This window comes from Amblyomma mixtum, chromosome 8, assembly GCF_055824585.1.
Source record: "Amblyomma mixtum isolate Tamu chromosome 8, ASM5582458v1, whole genome shotgun sequence".
In the NCBI taxonomy this organism is placed as follows: Eukaryota; Metazoa; Arthropoda; class Arachnida; order Ixodida; family Ixodidae; genus Amblyomma; species Amblyomma mixtum.
The window spans coordinates 1,695,426-1,715,470 of record NC_143019.1 but is presented as its reverse complement, the minus strand read 5'-3'; the positions used below and the strand labels follow the sequence as shown (position 1 = coordinate 1,715,470).

At 49.7% G+C, this 20,045-nt stretch overlaps 1 protein-coding gene across 1 annotated transcript; it reads left to right on the top strand.

Moving 5' to 3' along the window:
- The first annotated feature begins 8,559 nt into the window (after positions 1–8,559).
- On the top strand, positions 8,560–10,266 carry LOC149331132 (uncharacterized). Its single transcript, XM_089555877.1, has one exon. It carries the CDS (start codon positions 8,575–8,577, stop codon positions 10,264–10,266), a length of 1,692 nt encoding a protein of 563 aa, XP_089412003.1. The 5' UTR covers positions 8,560–8,574.
- Positions 10,267–20,045: the final 9,779 nt, after the last annotated feature.

The window sequence follows — 20,045 nt, the reverse complement described above, 5'->3', positions numbered from 1 at the left end:
TGAAATCAATCCTTAAGGGTCCTCCTCTCGCATCACACAGAATGTCATCATGCCTAATACTCTCAAAGAACGTTTTTGATATTGACTAGCTCAAGGTACGATTCATCAGGCCGGTTTCATTCCTCTGAGCGCGCCTACAACATGAGCACGAAGTCCGCGTACTTCACGAAATCTTTTAGTTACTCTCACTCAGACCTACCAAAACCATGCGGACAGTGAAACCAGCTCCCTGCAACAGCAGTGCTCATCATTAAAAACACGAATTTTTGCAATAAAATTGCGCCCTACTTTCACCTCTCAAAACTGTACGTTTACAGCTTTGTTGAATATTACTTCACCGAGTTTACGGGTCTACAAGTTTTCTCTTATTTTCAGTATATTTCGTACATTATTGTCGAACTATTCCTACGGTATCCGATAAAATGCATTATATACTTCGGTCGCATTTGTATTTCGCGCATATACTGTTTTATACTTTCAAAGTTTCATTAATTTTGTACTGACTCAATACAGCCCCTCCCCTCTATGCCTTCTGCTTTGACGGGTGTAAATGTAAAAAATTTGTTAATAAAAGAGCGATTTACCTTTATCGAATGTAAGTTTTGCTCTGGCAGATATGTACCAGAATAACCGGATCCTCACCTGACGACAGACATTTTCTGGAACTGTGTACAATACTCGGGAAAAGTGTGCCGCTCAAAATATATTCATTTTGCCTTTTGCGGAAAAGCGCAGAGAAAAATAACACGACGACCCAAGCGCTGCTCGTGTTTTTTTCTGCATCCGTGTCTTCTGCGCTTTTCCGCAAAGCGTGAAATACCGAGAAGCTTACTCTCCAGTAATAGTTTTTGTTTTGAAACTTGACAGGAATCTGCTATTCTTTTGTGCCAACTGCACAGCTTATACCGAACAAATACCCGGCAAGAAACGTATAGAGCTCTGTGTTTGGTCGTGAGACATAACACAACTAGGTGTTCATCGGCGGTCGCTACTGTCAGCATCTCAGAAACGGCGTTTAGGAACAGGTAACATAGGAATATAATGTATTCATTGCAATCGGTTATAACGAAGTTGTTTTACTTTTTACGTCACTGTTTCGAATATAGGGTCGGCAAAAAATGTTCTTGTTTTCAATTACGATTCCATCAGCAATAAATGCGTTTTTCGCTGCCTACCAAACACAACACGGTCATAAAAAGACATTCAAAACATTACATCTTGCATAAATTGCATTCAGGTTTCCTCATTGCCCTTTTAAAACTATAGGCACTCAGGTTCTGGCATTGTGGTTCCAGTGTTCGGTTGTACTCACTAGTCTTAGTAGATCCTGAGAAAGCACCGGCTTTGCGTTGTGGGCGGAACTAGTTTTGCTCGTTCTCAGAGAGGGAGGGAGAGTAAACTTAGCAGGTTTATGAGGGTTCAATTTCTGAAAGCGGCTAAGGCTATGAGGGACGCCGTAGTGAAGGGCTCCGGAAATTGCGACCACCTGGGGTTCTTCAACGTGCACTACGTCGCACAGTAGATGGGCCTCTAGCATTTCGCCTCCATGAACACCACGGCCAGGATCGAACCGGCGTCTTTCGTGCCAGCAGCCGAGCGCCATAACCACTGAGCCACCGCGGCGGCTTAGATTATACTTAACAATATTCAGTAAACACCCTGGGTGTATTTAGTTTCTGTTTGTTTCGTGATTGTGCTTTGTGTTCGTGTGCTTCGCATCAGAAGTAAGCCCGTCAATTAGTCGCGAGATAAAGCTCACCTGTCTTCTAATTTGAGTCGGTCACTGATTTAGATCAAGCCACCCTCTGCTTGGTTCAGATCTACCTCTGTGTAAACGAAGTCAGGAGCCGTGAATTAGACCATACGCAAGAAAAATAAAAAGACCTTTCAAAGCTGCGCTACGCGAATATTTTAGAAAAGGCGACATTAGTTTAAAGTATTCTGTTGGTAGTTCTTTTGAGCCCCAGTCAAAAATAGAAGGACCCGAATGTTTATAGGAAACACACAAAGGAAATCTCTCCACTGTGGCGCCGCCTGATCAGCGGCTCTCTGCTGGCAGTAAGCCTTGCGGAAATGCGCCAAATGGTTTGGAAGTGTTTAGCTCAGCAATAATCATTGCGCATTCCGATCAGGCATTAGAATCAAACAAGGAGAAAATTTCTGTTTCTTCATACCAGAGCCTTCAGCTGCTCTTGTTTGGTCCGTTGTGGCAACGCCCAGGCCATCGATACTTTACTTAGTCGTTGCGACTTCTCGCATCCTCTTCTCTGCGGTTACACCCTCGCCCCTTGAATTAAGGCAATATATATAACGGGTACATTTTTTGGTTTGGTTGGTTTTATGGGGTTTAACGTCCCAAAGCGACTAAGGCTATGAGAGACGCCGTAGTGGAGGGCTCCGGAAATTTCGACCACCTGGGGTTCTTTAACGTGCACTGACATCGCACAGTACACGGGCCTCGAATTTCTCCTCCAAAGAAATTCAACCGCCGCGGCCGGGATCGAACCCGCGTCTTTCGGGTCAGCAGTCGAGCACCATAACTACTGAGCCACCGCGGCGGCTGGTACATTTTTTGTTTGCACCAAGAATAAAAACGCTAAAAGTAAGGCAAATTTAATTTTACAAGCTAGGATCTAACCCAAAAATGTGACTATCGTTGACTTACGTGCTGAAATTGGCTGTTCATGGAGTACGGGTTAAACTCAGGCCTGTAGCTAGGGACGTGGTAACATAATGTACTGTTGGATCAAGTATCGCATTTCGGCATTTTGATGTTCCGCTTCGCTATCTGACATATCTGTACAGACTGTGAGGCTCCACATAGTAGCCATACGTTGTTTGCTGGCGTAGAACTGTTCAGTCTAATCGCCTGCTTTGGGCAGTTACTTAGCTCAGGAGGTGGTTCCATTGCAAGATAGGACACTTTAAACCCTGCATATGTGTCACGAAAGAGTGCCATAATGTGGCTAGCGCGTAGGTTAAGCAGTAGTTCCATCGCTGCCGTCAGCATGGAGACCTCGTGATGCCCGCCCTCTGACTCAAGCTTGTTCAATAAATCAGCTAAGACGGCAACCCATTTGTTAGAAACAAACATGCACTTGTATTTTTTTACCAGTTTGATCATTCCAGTTTCGTTCACCCTTTTGAGAGGCAATGGGAATACCTTGTGTAAAGGCCGCTATAATGCCTTTAGCAGCAATTAACGATCATTAGTGCGTTAACTGCCAATAAACCTAATGCTGAAGCCAGGTAAACCGAATCCGAAAATGAAGCCAGGTAAGCTTTAAGCCACTTTTCATCGGACATGGCTGCTAATTATATCAGCGAAGGAAAGCAGGAGGAGACACTTAATCTCCGCCTTATGGGTGTGACGTAGTATTAATATGTTAATGCCCACACATAAGGAATTGGTCATTCTCTGCATTGAAATCATTCATTCTTGGGAGTCCTCACACCCCTCCCGGCACAGTGGTGCAGCGGTTAAGCGATGCGCCACTACCTTGCGATGGCATCCTCTCACGACCAACGTTTGACTTAACTGCCACCTGCCGCGGTGCGCAGTTTGCTCACAATCTAGTGGTCAGATTGCGATGATGTCACAAGTTCGCGTAACTTGGGTGGCCAACCTACACCATAATTTGCTCCGCTTGAAATTTTTTAATCACGGCACCACCGACTAGGCCAAGCCAGGTTTTGCGTTCAACGCCACTCTTAACGCTCTTCAGTTAAGAAGCAGTAATTGTTCTGTTGAAAAAGTATGTTCACTCAAAAGTACCGAAAACTGCGTTGAGTAATAAAAGCCGAGAGAATCAGCAAATTCACAAACAATAAAATCTAGAACGTCCAACCCTAGATGGAGGGTATTTCTCGTGATGAGTGAAAAATGTTGGGTGTGTTGGTAAATATTCATTATTCACAGCAGCACAGGAAACACGGACACGGAAACACGGCTTTCAGCGCTTGTTTTGTCTATTCTCCCGTTTTGTCCGTGTTTCCAGCGCTATTGTGAATAATGAATATTTCCATGAATAATGAATATTTCCTGTTCCATGAGCCTTGACTCGAATCCAGTGAAATAAGAGACAACTTGGTTGCTGTCGTGTTGATACTCTGAATATTTTTCTTTGCTTCGTTAAGCATCTAGGACTATGCATTCCAAACTTTTTTGTTAATTTAGGTTCAAGCTCTTCCAAAGACCCTTTCATTGAGAGGCAGTTCATACAGTTTCTTGCAGCTGCGTAGCCATCGCGTGATAAGCTAAAAGCCGTTAAGTATGAAAAAAAGAAAAGAATGGTAAGATTATAGCTAAACAGAGTAGACATGCAAAAACACGTGTTTAGCATAACTGGCTCATAGTTCTGCTCTCCTGGGTTGTCGACTCATGGGGCGACGGTATTAGTCTTATCATTATCATCATCATCAGCCTCACTACGTCCACTGCAGGGAAAAGGCCTCTGCCATGTCTATTCAATTAATCTTCTCCTTTGCCAGTTATGGCCACTGTATCCCCGCAAAAATTTTAATCTCATCCGCCTACGTAACTTACTGAAGCCCCCTGCTATGCTTGCCTTCTCTTGTAAACCATTCAGTTATCCTTAAGAACCAGCTGGTGTCTTTCCTTCGCATTACATGCCCTGCCCAAGCCCATTTCTTCCTCTTGATTTCGACTAAGATATCCTTAACCCGCGTTTGTTGCCTCACCCACTTCGCCCACTTCCGATCTCTTAACGTTACACCTATCATTCTTCTTTCCATAGCTTGCTACGTTGTCCTTAACAAGCTGAACCCTCTTCATTAGCCTCCAAGTTGCTGCCCCATAGATGAGTTCCGGTAAGATATAGTTGTTGTGTACTTTTCTTTTTGGTAGCACCTCGCTACCAATTGTGAACTCTTGTTCCCTTGCTAGACTGTTGAACAATACTCTGGTTTTATGCATGTTCATGTTTAGACCTACCGTTATGCTCTTCCTGTCTATCTCGTTGATCATGCTTTGCAGTTCATGTCCTGAGTGACTTAGCAAGGCAATGTCATCAGCGTAGCGCAGATTACTTAGGTATTCTTCATTAACTCTTATCCTCAACTGCACCCAAATCAGGCCTCGGAATACCTCCTGTAAACTGCAGGTGAATATCATTGGCGATATCGTGCCTCCCTGCCTGACACCCTTCCTTTTGGAATTTTATTAATCACTTTATCAAGGGCTATAGTAGCTGTGCAGTCGTTATAGCTATCTTCCCACGTTTGCACATAACGCACTTCTACGCCCTGATTTCGCTATGTATGCATGACAGCTGAGGTCCCCTGAGTCAAAACCTTTCTCGTAATTAATGACGGCTATATATAAGGGTTGGTTATATTCTCAGCATTTCTCTATCACCTTATTGACAGTGCGAATATGGTGTATCGCCTCAGGGACGGTGTACGAATATATTTAGAGAGAGAGAGAGACTTTAATAAATAATGCAGAGGTCTGCCTGGTTATTAGCCTAGCATGCTTTTAGGTGCTGACACATCGCCCCGCGGCGCGCCCAGACTTTGTTCGCTGCTCCTTGCGCTTCTCTCGAACGCGGACAGATGGCGCCATAGAACTCCTCAGAATCACCCACGACAGATAGGGAGGTTCAAGAGGAGCCAGAGGTGCGAAGGAAACCGCAAGGCGAGCTCAACACACTTACACCGACCACAGAAAGGCCTGGGGTTGTGGATGCTGGCGTCCAAACGAATGGCATAGTGGCGGGTAATAAGCACGACCAGGCCTCGCCCAGCGGGGGCACCTCATATCGACCAGAGAGAGCCGGCAAACCGGCGAAAAAGGATAAAAGAGCCCAGAAATCCGGCCAGCGGGGCGACAGCGAGAGACATCTCCGCAGAGAGGACGCCGACTCGGTTCGGGAACCCAACGAGAGGCATGTTCTACCCGACTCCCCACGAGAAGTGTGGGTCGTTGGTGATGGAAATGCACCACGAATAGCCAGGGCACTACGACGGCAACTGGGAAAGGGTATGAGGGTGGAATGCGTCTATGGCCGCCATGCGACTGTAGCCGATGTGCACCGGAGGCTCACTCAGCTCCACAGTGAGCCCGGACACAACCTGCAGCTGCTAATCTTGCACGCAGGTGTGGCGGATGTGATCCAAGGTGCCCAGCCGGAAGCGGTCGTCAAATCAGTCAGGCAGCTTTTCGCCCCCTATGCCCCGAAGATGGCGATATGTTCCGTCCCCGAAGTGAGAACACGAGGAAAAGAGCCACGGGCGAAGGCAATGCTCCTCAACACACAGCTGAGGAAGCTGTGCGCTTCGGGGAATGCAGTGTTCGTTGACTTCTCCAAGCTCTTGGAGGGCGACGAACAGATGGCGCAGGACGGCGTACACTACCTGGCTGCCACAGCTCGCCAAGCAGCGAAAGAAGTGGCACTCGCGGCTCGACCTTTTTTAGGGTGGAGGCGGGAGCCTCGGAGCGGACGACCCAACCGACTGCATCCGAAAACACCGGCCCCAGGAAAAGAGACCCCCCGTGGACAAGCGGAACTGGCCGGAAGGAAACCAGCCGACGCGGTCGGGACAGCGGAACCAGCGCCAGCAGAGTCGGAAGCGTGGGCGAGCTCCGGAATAAGGACAGACCTGACACAGGCGCCTTCACCATGGGCCCAACCGATGTACTGGGAGCAGCTGCACCCCGGGCCGCAGCTGCCGCCGGCGGCGGCCTCATGGCACCTGGGCACGATGCGGAGCAACGTGATGACATCGCACGGTGGCCCAGCCCCTCTCCAGGCGACGCTGCACGTCCCGCGATTGGCTCACCCGGGGGGAGCGCCCGGAGACCTTTTCCGGATGGTTGGCGACCTCGTCCGACACCACATCTTGCAACAGTTGCCGCGGCAAGCGCAGTAAGGTGCGAGCAGCAGCGTCGCCGCCCAGCACCTCGGTGCAAGAAGCAAAGAAGCTTCAGAGTCGGTTTTCTGAACCTTCACGGCGCTCGACGAGAACAAAAGTGGGCGGAACTGTACAGCGCGCTACGCACAGGGAAAATATCCGTATACGCGGTGGCCGAAACCCACCTCCGCAACCTCGAGGAGCCTCCCATCGACCCGAGCTGGTGTTGGGCGGGCAAGAACAGATTGGGTGAAAGCCGGAAAGGTGGAGGTGTGGGAGTGATGTGGCGCCGTGAGTTGGAGTGGCAGGCGCAAGAGTGCAGTGATCGTGTGGGGCATGACGATGGGTGCAATTACCACTTATGGGTGGTAGGTGATCTTCTCGGGGTCCCCACAGCGCTATGCGTGGTATATTTTTCCGTCCGCAGCAGTCGTCCTGACAATAACCATGGTTTAGTGGAGTGCGTGTGCAGAGACGCCCGCCTGGTTGCAATTGACAGGGAGGTGATCATTCTTGGGGACTTCAACGGCCACCTCTCCGAGCTTGACGGTTACACTGACGCTAACGGTGACCTCCTCACCCGGCTGGCGGAACAGCTCCAGCTCAACATCGCCAATTTGGACCCGAGATGCGACGGCCAGTATACGTGGTGCGCCAGAAACAGTGCAACATGTATTGACTATGCGCTGCTATCCCCTCGTTTACTGAGCCTTCTGCAGCACCTCGACATTGATGAAGAGGGCCTGGTTAGTATGGGCAGCGACCATAATCGCCTGCGTCTGGACTTCAGCCGTAAACAACGTCGGAAGACTCGACCGCGACGGAGCTCTCTACCTTCCGGTAAGACAGATGGAGGCCGTCGCCAAGGAATTTGAAGACAGCCAGAGGCGGATCGGAGCCGCTACATACGACGAATACATGGAAGCCCTGCGTTCGATAATGCGCTCTCTCATGGTCCACAAGTGACATGGGCAAGCCTACAAGAAGCCATGGTGGGACAGGCAGGTGGCAGAGGCATGGCAAGCGCGCAGGGACGCGAACCGCGCCCACCGCAGGGCGGTGAAAGATAAGGACCCTGAGGCAGCAGCAGCGACATGGGACAGGTACCTGCAGCGCAAACACGAAATGCAGTCATTGGTGCAGGCAAAGCTTGCGGCCGCAAATATCAAGCAAATGCAAGAACTGCGGGCAGAGGGCAAGTCGGCAGCTCAGAGGTTCTGGCGGTATGTCAACTCACTGGACAGGAAAAGGGAGGGGCCAATAGAAATGGTGGATAGTGCTACAGGACTGCCCATCACCGACCTGCAACAGCACGTCACTGACTACTTGTCAGCCCTGTATGGGCCACCTGCCCACACGCCTGAGCACAAGCTTGAGAAGACATTGTCCTCAGCTCCACCCCAGGACCAACCGGAAATCACATGGGAGGTCGCACTGCCAGGCATGAATCGGGCACTGGGCCGCATCAGCGCTTGCACGGCCACGGGACCCGATGGAATACCAGCTCGCCTACTAAAACTACTCGGTCCAAACTCGAGGGAACAGCTTGCCGATTTGTTTACCACCATTATCAACGGCGGAGACATACCCGAGGACTGGCGCAATGGCAGGGTGGTGCTCCTGCTGAAGCAGGGCGGCAATGCTGCTCATATCGGCGACTACCGGGCACTCACGGTCACCAGCGTGGTGTACCGAGTTTTTATGCAAGTGTTGAAAGCCTGGATCAGTGGATGGGCTGAATCAGCCCACGTCTTAACGGAGCTGCAGAATGGGTTTCGTCCCGACAGGAGGCTAGAAGACAACCTCTTCGTACTCACCAGCTGCATAGACATCGCCAGGAAGGAGGGCAGGAGTCTCATCTGCTGCTTTCTGGATGTCGAAAAGGCATATGACAACGTTCCGCACGAAGCTCTCTTCCACCGCCTTGGTACTCTGGGGGTGGCACCTCCACTCCTCGATACGATAAAGAGGTTGTACCGGGAAAATGTAGTCACAGCCTTATTTGGCAATGTACAATCGGAGCGGGTCTGCGTGCGCAAAGGGCTTCGGCAGGGATGCCCACTGTCTCCCCTCCTCTACCTGCTGTATGTGTGCGGACTGGAAAAGGCACTTCTACAGGCAAACCTGGGATTCGGCCTTAAGTACAGCACCAGAGGAATTGACAGCTCCAGCCGACTGCCGGGTCTTGCCTTTGCTGATGACATAGTAATTATGGGAGAAACACCACAGGATGTACAGAACATGCTAGACGTTTGTGCCGTGGAGCTGCGAAGCCTTGGACTCAAGTTCAACCAACGAAAATGCATGGTTGTTCAGCTGGCGGGCGAGGCGACTGATCAGCTGTTGCTGATGCTGAACGAAGAGCCCCTGACAGTCGACACATCGTACAAATACCTGGGCATAAATTTGTGCGCTGAGACTGACATGTTCAGGCTGCACGAGGCCAAGGTCCGTCAGTCTGCACTCCGAGCGCAATGCATCCTCAGACGTCGGTGCCTGTGGGGGTGCCATCAGTACACTATGGTCCGCGACCTCTGGAAGCTCGCGCACGTACCAGGACTCACGTTCGCCAACGCGGTGGTCTGCCTCCCATCAGCCACCAGGAATTGGCTAGAGCGCAGACAGACAGAGGTCGGCCGCACTGCAGTCGGTTGTCATGGACGGGTGGCCAATGCAGCCATCCAAGGCGACCTTGGATGGTCTAGTTTTGAGGCAAGGGAGGCATGCAGCAAGCTAGAGTACCGCGGTCGACTCCAGTTCATGAGCCGCGACCGATGGGCTAGGCGGGTCTTTGAATATCTCGCTGCGACATGCCTACGCACTACATGGGTGAAGCGCCTCCACCGGATAGAAGGCAAGTATGGCCTTTTCCAGACACCCAATAATGCCGAATCAGCAACGGCGTGGGAACAGGAGGCAAGGAGACGGATCCAAGAGCTGGAGAATAAACAGTGGCTGCAGGCGCTCGCTGAAAAACCGACACTGGCTGTGTACCGCGAGTGCAAGAACAGCATCGGACCCGAAAAGATCTTTGACAACGGCCTTGGTAGCACACTGCTGTTTGAGGCCCGGGCCGGAGCGCTGCGGACACTGGTGTACCGCCGTCGCTTCGATGCAACATCAGAAGCACAGGCAGCACTATGCCGAGCGTGTGGCGATGTGGAGGAGACCATCGAGCACCTGGTGATGTCATGCCAGAGACTCCATCCGATGCCGACAGAGGGCACCACATTCCCTCAGGCGCTCGGCTTTCACGATCCTGCGGTGGACGACGAGGGAGACAACTCCAAGCACAAGAGCGAGGGTGTGCAGGGTATGCTGCGAACCAAGCGTCGACTGACTCTTTGGTGGCGCACTGTGTCTAACCGCGCGAAACCGCAGAGTCGGATGTGAACGCGGTCGATGAGCGAACTCCTTGCTTTGAACTTTGCGGTTTTTTTTTTGTTTTTTTATTATTTTTTCTCTCCTTTCTTGTGCGCTTTCATCTCGTTTTTTTGTGTTTTTTTTGGTCTGGGTGCTCACTTTAGTGGTGCCCGCCCGTTACAAAGGGTACGGCCTCAAGTATCTATCTATCTATCTATCTTGTCTAGTCGCCGAGCTGCCGCAGTCGCAATGCAGGTGTTGCGCGAGAAGTCGGTGCCACGGCGTGTACGTGCGCTTTGTTATAAGCGTCAAGGCACAGGAGTACTGAAATTGCCACCGACACCGAATAATTTCGGGAGACCGTGTTTTACTGGGACAGCCGCGAGGACGCTGCCCTGCGATCCTTCTGAGCTCGTATCGAAATGCGTTCACTGCTAAGTTTTTTTTTTCATTCATTCCCACGAATTCTGAGAGCATAGTTAACTATAGCGACGCTTAAACATGCAAGGTCAGCAGCAACGTGCATGCTACCACATTTGGGCCAAAGAGCCTACGCGTACATTCATACATTGCTTGAGCAGTGTAATGCGCCGACGGTGCGCGATGATGCCCGCCGTGTAGAGAACATGGTTAACTTCAGCAAACTGCAGTTCTTTTATGTGCAGAGAAACCTCAAGGGCGTTTCCGCATTTCGCCTGGATCAGAAATATTGCCTCCGCTTCCAAAAATGGAATCCGCGCTGTTGTGCTGCTTTACAGAATGCCTCAATCGCTATACAAACGTTCACAGGGACCGAAAGGAAACCAAGTGTTACACTGCTCAAGCATTACACTGCCCCCGTAACAGTACTGCTCGGCGTTTGCTATAGACCTCCACAGACTAATCCTGACTTCCCACGTCATCTCAATAATACCATTCATAAACTTCGTTCCACATATTCAAATGCTTACATCCTTCTTTTTGGCGATTTTAACTACCCTGACATCGACTGGCAGAACTTATCTAGCTCTGAAATAACATGCCATGCAGAGGCAAAGAACTTTATCGAAATGTGTCTAAATTTTAACCTTACCCAATTAGTATCACAGCCAACCCGTGTGACACAAGAATCAGCAAACACACTCGACCTGATATTAACCAATAGCCCCGAAAAACTAACATCTATCAGTTTTCTTCCGGAAATCAGTGACCACAAAGTCATACATGCTCTATTTTCATTTCACTCTACTAAAAAACAGACATCTGAAAAAACAATACGTCTATACGATAAAGGAAACTACAACGCAATAACTGAAGATCTTAGCACTTTTTTTCCCGAATATGAATCCGCATTTCACACTCGCTCAATTCATGAAAACTGGTCAATCTTCAAGAACAAATTAAACAGTCTAACTGATACGTTTGTCCCGACGATTACTTTTCACACTAACCGCCATAAACCCTGGTTTACTCGGCCCTTAAAACGACTAGAAAACAAAAAGAAACGATTTTTTCGCTCCGCCAAACGCATAGACACACCTGCCGCATGGGAAAAATATTACCAAATCGAAAAATTATACTTACATTCCGTTCGTGATGCCAAGCACTCATTTTATCACCACGACTTACCAAACCTACTAATAAGCAACCCAAAGCAATTTTGGCAGGTCCTAAATCCTACGCACCGTTCCCATATTACGTTAACGAATGACTTGAATGAACCTGTTGCTGATAACAACTGTGCAGATGTTTTTAACAATGCATTCGCAACTGTCTTCACCACCGAGTTTGACGCGCCTCCACACTTATCATCCTTTAACTTGGAATCCTTCATGCCGGCTATCGCCTTTAGCGAAGAAGGCATCTCATCCATAATTCATAATATGAAACTGTCGTCTGCAGCTGGTACAGACCTAATTAATTCAAAACTTTTGAAGAACGTGAACACTATTTGCGCAGCCTATTTATGTCTTCTTTTTTCACAGTCACTGTCTTCAGGAATCATTCCAGCTGACTGGAAACAGGGCAAGGTCGTTCCAGTCTACAAATCGGGTAACAGAGACTCACCTTTGAATTACCGCCCCATTTCCTTAACTAGTGTACCGTGTAAAATAATGGAGCACGTCATATACTCACAAATCGTGAACTTCCTTGACGCAAACGAATTTTTCCATCCTTCACAACACGGATTTCGCAAGGGCCTCTCATGCGAAACCCAACTAGCACTCTTCCTTCATGACTTACATGCTAATCTCGACCGTAACATGCAGACCGATGCTATTTTTCTAGATTTTGCGAAAGCCTTTGACAAGGTCCCTCACCGCCGACTATTACTAAAACTTTCGCAGCTCAACCTACACGCTAATATTTTAAAATGGATTGAAGAATTTCTAACTAATCGTTCGCAGTCTGTCTATGTTAACGGCCACCTGTCTAAGTCCGTCCCAGTAACATCCGGTGTCCCACAAGGATCTGTCCTTGGTCCCCTTTTATTCTTAATATATATTAACGACTTGCCCATGCATGTTTCCAGCAGCATTAGAATGTTCGCCGATGATTGTGTCATTTACCGTACCATTAACAATCGCGATGATCAACACACCCTTCAGGCAGATCATAACAGTGTATTAAATTGGTGCAATAATTGGTTGATGTCCCTTAATCCTACTAAATGCAAACTCATGTCTTTTTCTCGTCGTCGCAACCCTTATCGTTTTTATTACTCTGTTTCTGATACACCGATTGAGCTAACAGAATCGTATAAATATCTGGGAATCACCGTCTCTCCTGATCTCTCATGGCGTGCTCATATCAGTAACATCATTTCAGCATCAAATAAAACACTAGGTTTCCTGAAGCGTCACCTCCGTCTTGCCCCACCTGAGGTAAAGCTGCTCGCGTACAAATCATTGGTAAGACCAAAATTAGAATATGCATCTGCCATCTGGAACCCACATCAAGTATATCTAATCACTGCATTGGAATCTGTTCAAAATCGTGCCGTCCGGTTCATTCATTCCTCATACTCGTATGACACCAGTGTTTCAACTTTGAAAGTGAAATCCGGATTGCCACTCCTTTCATTTCGTCGCCGCATCGCTAGCCTCGCTCTTTTTCACAAGTTTTTTTATTCTTCCCTGAATCAAGCACCGTACATCACAGCCGCAGCACGCATATCTCACCGCACCAGTCATCCACTGCAAGTTGCACGCCCATCGTCGCACACTACTACTTTTTCTGCATCGCTCTTTTCGCGAACAGCTTCAGACTGGAACGGCCTTCCCTATGACATCGTCGTCATCGCTTCGCCATCTGTTTTTCAAGCGCGTGTAACAAATCATCTTCAATGTTAATCATTGCTGTTTTTCAAGTGTATTCCCACCCCTTATGTAACATTCCCTGAAAAGGGGGCCTTTAAGGAATAAAACTGAACTGAACTGAACTCAACTGAACCAAGTGTGCATTTTCACTGTCTTAATGCCCAGGGCAGTGCACGTTTCGCTACACGAGGCGCAAATGGCTAGTGGAAATTCCCCTGGCATTCCTCCTGCCAATCTCATCTTTTAAGCCGACACCAATGATGCTCAGCTCTTGTCTCCCTCAAGGAGAGACTGACGTGCACGCGCAGATGTTAAATATTTGCATGACTGTAAACTGAGCTTGGGGGATGACAGTTGAGAATAATTGCAGTTTGCATGGTAAAGCGACTTGTTGACCTCAATAATATTGGGCCATGAAATTCTCCATCGAGAGTTCTAGGGCCCGGCAAATTATGCAGCTGCACAATTGTTGTAAATGTTACCGGCATGTCTTACCATGTTTTGTGGCACCAAAATGTGCGGCGGGGCGAAGCTGGCCACGAGACCGCCGACCGAAATTAATTGCTCCACTGCCATGGTATTGCCACGTCTCATTGTGGTGTCCGTTCATTCGCACTTGAGAAAGAGGTGTTATCATTTTTGTTTGTGACGCGAGAAGCTACCGGACTAATCTCGAATGATCACAGCCATGAATAACTGCATCTACGTTTTTCTAGATTACTGTAGATGATCTTGACCTGTTATCTCGAAGTTTCCTTGTTGGCTTTAAATGGAACGATGCCGCGAGCGGCGGGCATTCGTAGTTCGACGACCGACGAGCACGCTTGTTGCTTACGCCGCCGCCGAGTGATTCAGTTCTTTTGCGGGCGCAAGTCAGCCCAAATAAAGAGCTTCGTTTCCAAGACTGGTTGGTGCCTTCCTGACCGCTGGACTGCCGTCACTACAACGTGACAGTATGTACAGGGAACGCTGAGCACCTACAATGTTAAGTAGCCGCACCTGTGCACAAGAAAACAAACCAGGCACCATGAATGCCGGTGAAGACGGAGCTTGCCCTTAAGTGAGGCACGTCCAAGTTTCACGGTGTAACAAGGGCATGTTTCTTGATCAGCTGGCACGCGTAATGTACTCCAACCACCTGTGTGCTGCTTCTTTTGAGGGCTCCATGATGGATCGGCGTCTTTTTGTTTTTCGCAGACCGTTTACGGGGGCAGTGGAGCAACGGCGGGTGCGGACCGCGTGCTTTGCTGCTTGGCGTACTAGGCTGCAGTCTGCCGTTTTCTAGGAGGCTTTCTTGAACTTGCCTGCTTTGTCTGATATTTGGGACATGCAGGAAAAAAAATAGTGATGACACTTTGGCAACTAAAGTGTTGAGAGGCGCAAGCCGACGACACTGTCCCGTGCCGACTTCCGATGTAAGTGACGTCACACTGTTCCCGTGGCTATATATCGACGCCCGCGCTATTTCGGCGCAATTTCGACATTTTTGCCTATAATTAATTAACTAATCATTATACAATCATCAAACTTGACTTCTACGTTCATTTTGCCCACCCCTATCTGAAGCACTCATTGGTTTTCTTCTTCCTTGTTTGGTTCCCGAGTTAAACGTGTTTGACACGCTTTGTTAACAGACTACAGTATGAGCCATTAAAGGTTTTTGCCTTAATACTGGGCACAGCTTTCGCCAGCAACACCGGGTTCTTGGGTGCATTTAAAAGTACCTTGCCATTCAACCCGGCGTAGTACGATTTTCTCTGGTATGCTCGGGAAGGTGCTTCACGCAGACGTGATCGCTCCGTTGCAATATCCCACTGGAGATTGCCTGGCGCCAAACTTCTAGGCGAGCAGTCTCCGACGCAGCTTTAAAAAGTAACACTTGGACCGCACAACTCTGGTAGCCCGAATTGCAGTTGGGTGTACGAAGCGTAATCGCTTCTAGACGGCTTCTTTGCCCGCCTGTACCCCTCAGGTGTGTCACAGCAACAACCAACACATCACAGCCACTGTATACATAGGCAGCGACGACCGCCCACGGCGTCAGCCCGCGCCACTACGCGCGTTTACAGAACGATCACTGCGGCTAGTCCCAAACTGCGACAACAAAAAACGTTAGTTCTAGCAAACTTTGTTCCTGCATGATGCCTACCACAAAGTGGAAGCCAGGAACCTAACGTCTACACCTTGTGATGCACTCTGGCAGCGCAAAACACCGACAAACACAGCCTAAAAGGGCTCCGGAAGCCGTGCAAACCGCTCAGCCGTGTCCGTCGCTCTGCAAGCGAATGGCCACTACTCAGCAGCGCCAACGTGCCGCTGCGGTCGGCGCATGCACTAAAGGGCGAACATGATCTGTGCGCGCCTTCCACCGCGGTAGGCGGGCAGTGTCAACACTCAAAATATTAATAATAAGGGAGTAATTACTTATTGGCATCCACCCGAGCGCAGCCATACGGCTACAAAGGAAAGCTATACAGCTTTCTCAGGAACTTCGTAGTTAAAGAAAAATTCGTCCTGGTCCGGGGTTCGAACCCAGGACCACCGCTACACCGGAGCAGTCGCTCTACCAATTGAGCTAACCAGGACTTTTTTTTTTCTTTATTGCCTGTCTTTGGCTCATGACATTGCACAACAAAAATACACACAACGCTATATACATACGACACTGTCGTGGTCAGCCAGCACGAGACTGGCTTCGTCAGCTTAAAATTCCCGCAACATACACAACGGCTCTAGTCTTGAGAGCCACTCGGGAGGCTCCGCAGCTGCTTTTTGGATTGCAAGAAACCAGTCCACGCTTTCCCGAAAATAAATTCGGGCCGGTCGTGCGTCTTTGTCACAATGGTAGCCTGCCATTCTGGAGCGCCATATACAGTGGAGGCCCAAGAGCATTATGAGATCAAAAGGTGCCCCATCCTCATTATCAGTGCTTAAATAGCGAATTCCGTGCGCGTCAAGTGGTAGCTCTTTCTTTATGGTCCTTTGTAACACGTCCCAAAAATAAACCCCTTCCCAGCAATGCAAAAAACATGGTCTATTGTTTCAGGCTGTTTACAAATTAAGCAGTTCGATCCCCACGGTAAAAAGAAATCCTTTCCCTCTAGAAACTTTTTAACTGGTAACGTCCCGGTGTGTAACTTAAAAAAGGAAGTCTTTACTCCTGGTGGCACCTGCATTTTCTTCACCCTTTTTAAAACATCCCCTCCCAGGCCTCCACTGTACAAGGCCCTGTACATGGGCTCTGGGAAAACAATATCACAAAGATCATTGTACAACTTTTTCCTTTTGCTTTTCCACAAATAATCGGTGGAAAAACGTGCCGAAAGAAACCGAACGCTTGCTACAATCTCTTTGTAGTAACCAAAAGTTCCACCAGAGAGCTCTTCTGTGGATACCACAAACTCCGGCAGCAATCGCCGCAGCTTCACTTGGCACACGGTGCGCAAGAACGGGTCTGTGACGTCGCGAAAAAACAAAAAACGGTTCACCAGCTGTCTTAAATAGAGGTGCCCTAGCCCTAGCCCCCCGTCTTTTACCCGCCGGAACAGGTTCGTTCTGCTGCAACGTTCCCATTCGGACGCCCATATGAAAACTGCAAAAATCCTGTGTAGCTTCTGAACGTTCACACGCGAGCAATGCAAAACCTGCATCACATACCAGAGTTTGCTAATAAAAAAAAGATTGCAGACTGTAGCTCTGGCGAAAATTGAAAGGTTGGTGCCTTTCCATTTCCCAGCTCGGTCACGTGCGTCTTTAGTTTGCTCTTTCCAATAGTCCTCCCTATCGCGATAAGCATCGAGCGGAACTCCCAAATACTTGCCCGGGGTCGTCGCCCACGGTACGTTGGCGAAATGGTCCGGGTGGGATGGCCACCATCCATGCCAGAGCCCAAGGCACTTGGACCAGTTAACCCCGCTACCTGTGACTTCGCTGAACGCGCGTACACATCCGACAGCTTCACTTATGCTCCCCTGATCAACCGTAAATACTGCAACGTCATCTGCATAGGCCAGCAGCTTAACTTCAGCTGCTTGTAACATAAAGCCATTAATACTATTGTTTTCTATGATTTTCATGCACAGCGTTTCGATGTAAATACAAAACAAGAGAGGGCTGAGGGGGCAGCCCTGACGCACCGAACGCTGCACGCTAATGGGGGCCCCCAAACTCTTGTTAACAATCAGCCTCGTCGTGCAGTTTCGATACGCCAGGGCTACACCCTTACGGATAACTGAACCGACGTTCACATGGTCTAAAACGGCAAACAAAATTTCATGAGAAACACAATCAAATGCCTTTTCAAGATCAATCTGAAGCATCGCTACTCGCCCATTGATGTCATCACAGCTTTCAAGCACACTGCGCACTTTGTGAATGTTGGAAAAAATTGAGCGCCCTTTGATTCCACATGACTGGTGGGGTCCAACAATATCCGATATCACTGTCTGCAGTCTACGCGCCAATACCTTCATAAAAATTTTGTAGTCCACATTAGTGAGTGCTATGCGTCGATACGCTGTAACCAATTGTAATTTCTCTATATTGCCACGTATCATTGCAGTGTGTGTTCGTTCACGCTCAAGACAGCAGGAAAGGGTCGTTATCACTTTTGTTCGTGGCGCGAGAAGCTACCAGACAAATCTCGATTGTTCGCAGCCATGAAAGGCTGCATCTAGGTTTTTACAGATTACCGTAGATGATCTTGACCTGTTATCTGGAAGTTTCCTTGCCGGCTTTAAATTGAGCGATGCCGCGAGCGGCGGACATTCGTAGTTCGACGACCGACGAGCACGTTTGTTGCTTACGCCGCCGCTGAGTGATTCAGTTCTTTTGTGGGCGCAAGTCAGCCCAAATAAAGAGCTTCGTTTCCAAGACTGGTTGGTGTCTTCCTGACCGCTGGACTGCCGTCACTACAACGTGACATCTGGTGGAGGTGCGGGGTAGCCTCCCATGTTCCGGACACCCCCTACAAGTCGTGACGCCAGCCCTTTGAGTCATCTAACGCAGGACCTGAGTCCAGTCCACCGCGCAAGCCGACGCCTGCAAGGGGACGAACCTGAGTTCGGGATTCTGCCGGACCCTACCCGGAAGCGAAAGCCAGCAGCAACATCTACCATGAGCTTGCCCCAGACGATGACTCTAATCATTCTTCAGCAGCCCCGGGTGCCACCAACCTTCGACGCTTCGCCTGGCGCCGACCCCGAAGAATGGCTGGAGCAGTTTGACCGTGTGGCTATCTTCAACAACTGGGACGATGCCACGAAACTTAGGTACGTGTTCTTCGCCATGGAGGGACCAGCAAAAGTCTGGTTTGAGAATGAGGAAGCTAACCTCACGAACTGGGAAACCTTCAAGGAGCAGCTTCTAAAGATCTTCACGAACGTCGTGCGAAAGGAGAGAGCCCAGCAGCTGCTACAGTCTCGCATACAAAACCCAAACGAGACCGTTGCTGTGTACACTGAGGAAATGAAGCGTCTCTTCCGGCGTACCGACGCAAATATGAAGGAAGAAGAAAAAGTAAAGCTGCTCATGCGAGGAGTTAAAGAGCAGCTCTTTGCCGGCCTCGTCCGCAACCCACCGAAAACTGTCGCGGAATTTGTAGAAGAGGCATCCACGATGGAAAAAACTCTTGATGCCCGAGCACGCCAGTATGACCGCCAGCAGCGCGTTTTCTCAGCAAGCTGCCTGGACACCGCTAACAGCAATGACCTGCGGGAGGTTATACGTCAAGTTGTGCGAGAGGAGCTCCGACGATTGCTGCCAACGGGAACGCAGCCGCAACCTTCATCGCTCACTGACGTCATACGGGACGAGGTTCAACAGGCCTTGGGTGTGACGCCGACACCCATGTAGTCTATGCAGCCCCCAGCCATGACTTACGCCGCAGCTGTGCGCCGTCCTGCACCTCGACGACGGGACCCAAGCCCCTATCACCCTCAGCCAGCTGCGTTGGACCGCCGCCCACTCGCCCCAACCCGCCCGTCCTACGAGCGACGCGCGCAGCCGAGGAAATGCGACGAGTGGAGAACTCCCGACCAGCGCCGCCCACTATGCTTCCACTGTGGCGAAGCCGGTCACGTCCTCCGGCACTGCCCATACAGAAGACTGGGCATCCGAGGGTTCTCTTACGACGCTCCACGACCCCGACCCGGCCAGCGACCAGCCGAAATCGAGGAGTTTTTGCGTCGGGAAGAATACTCATCGCCGAGCCGCCTATCACGTTCCCCGTCGCCATCGTCCCCGCGCTTTGTATCTCCTAGCCGAGGTTACGCCATGCGTGGACGCTCCCCCAGCCCCCGAAGGTTAAACTAAATAAAGCAGCCTCTGGAGGTGAGGCTGCTTCTAAGCGCAGTGATAAAGATCCTCCATCGACGAGTACTCAAGACCATGCCTCAACTACGACGACGACACCGACGACGATGACACCGACGACGACGACGACGTGGCCAGACTTGAAGCTTTTACCGCTGCCCAGTGAAGTAGCGTCGCAGTACTCCCACCGCAGCCTCA

What these genes read in the sequence shown, in the direction of transcription:
- LOC149331132 (XM_089555877.1), top strand. Translation starts at nt 8,575, where the DNA reads ATGCAAGTGTTGAAAGCCTGGATCAGTGGATGGGCTGAATCAGCCCAC.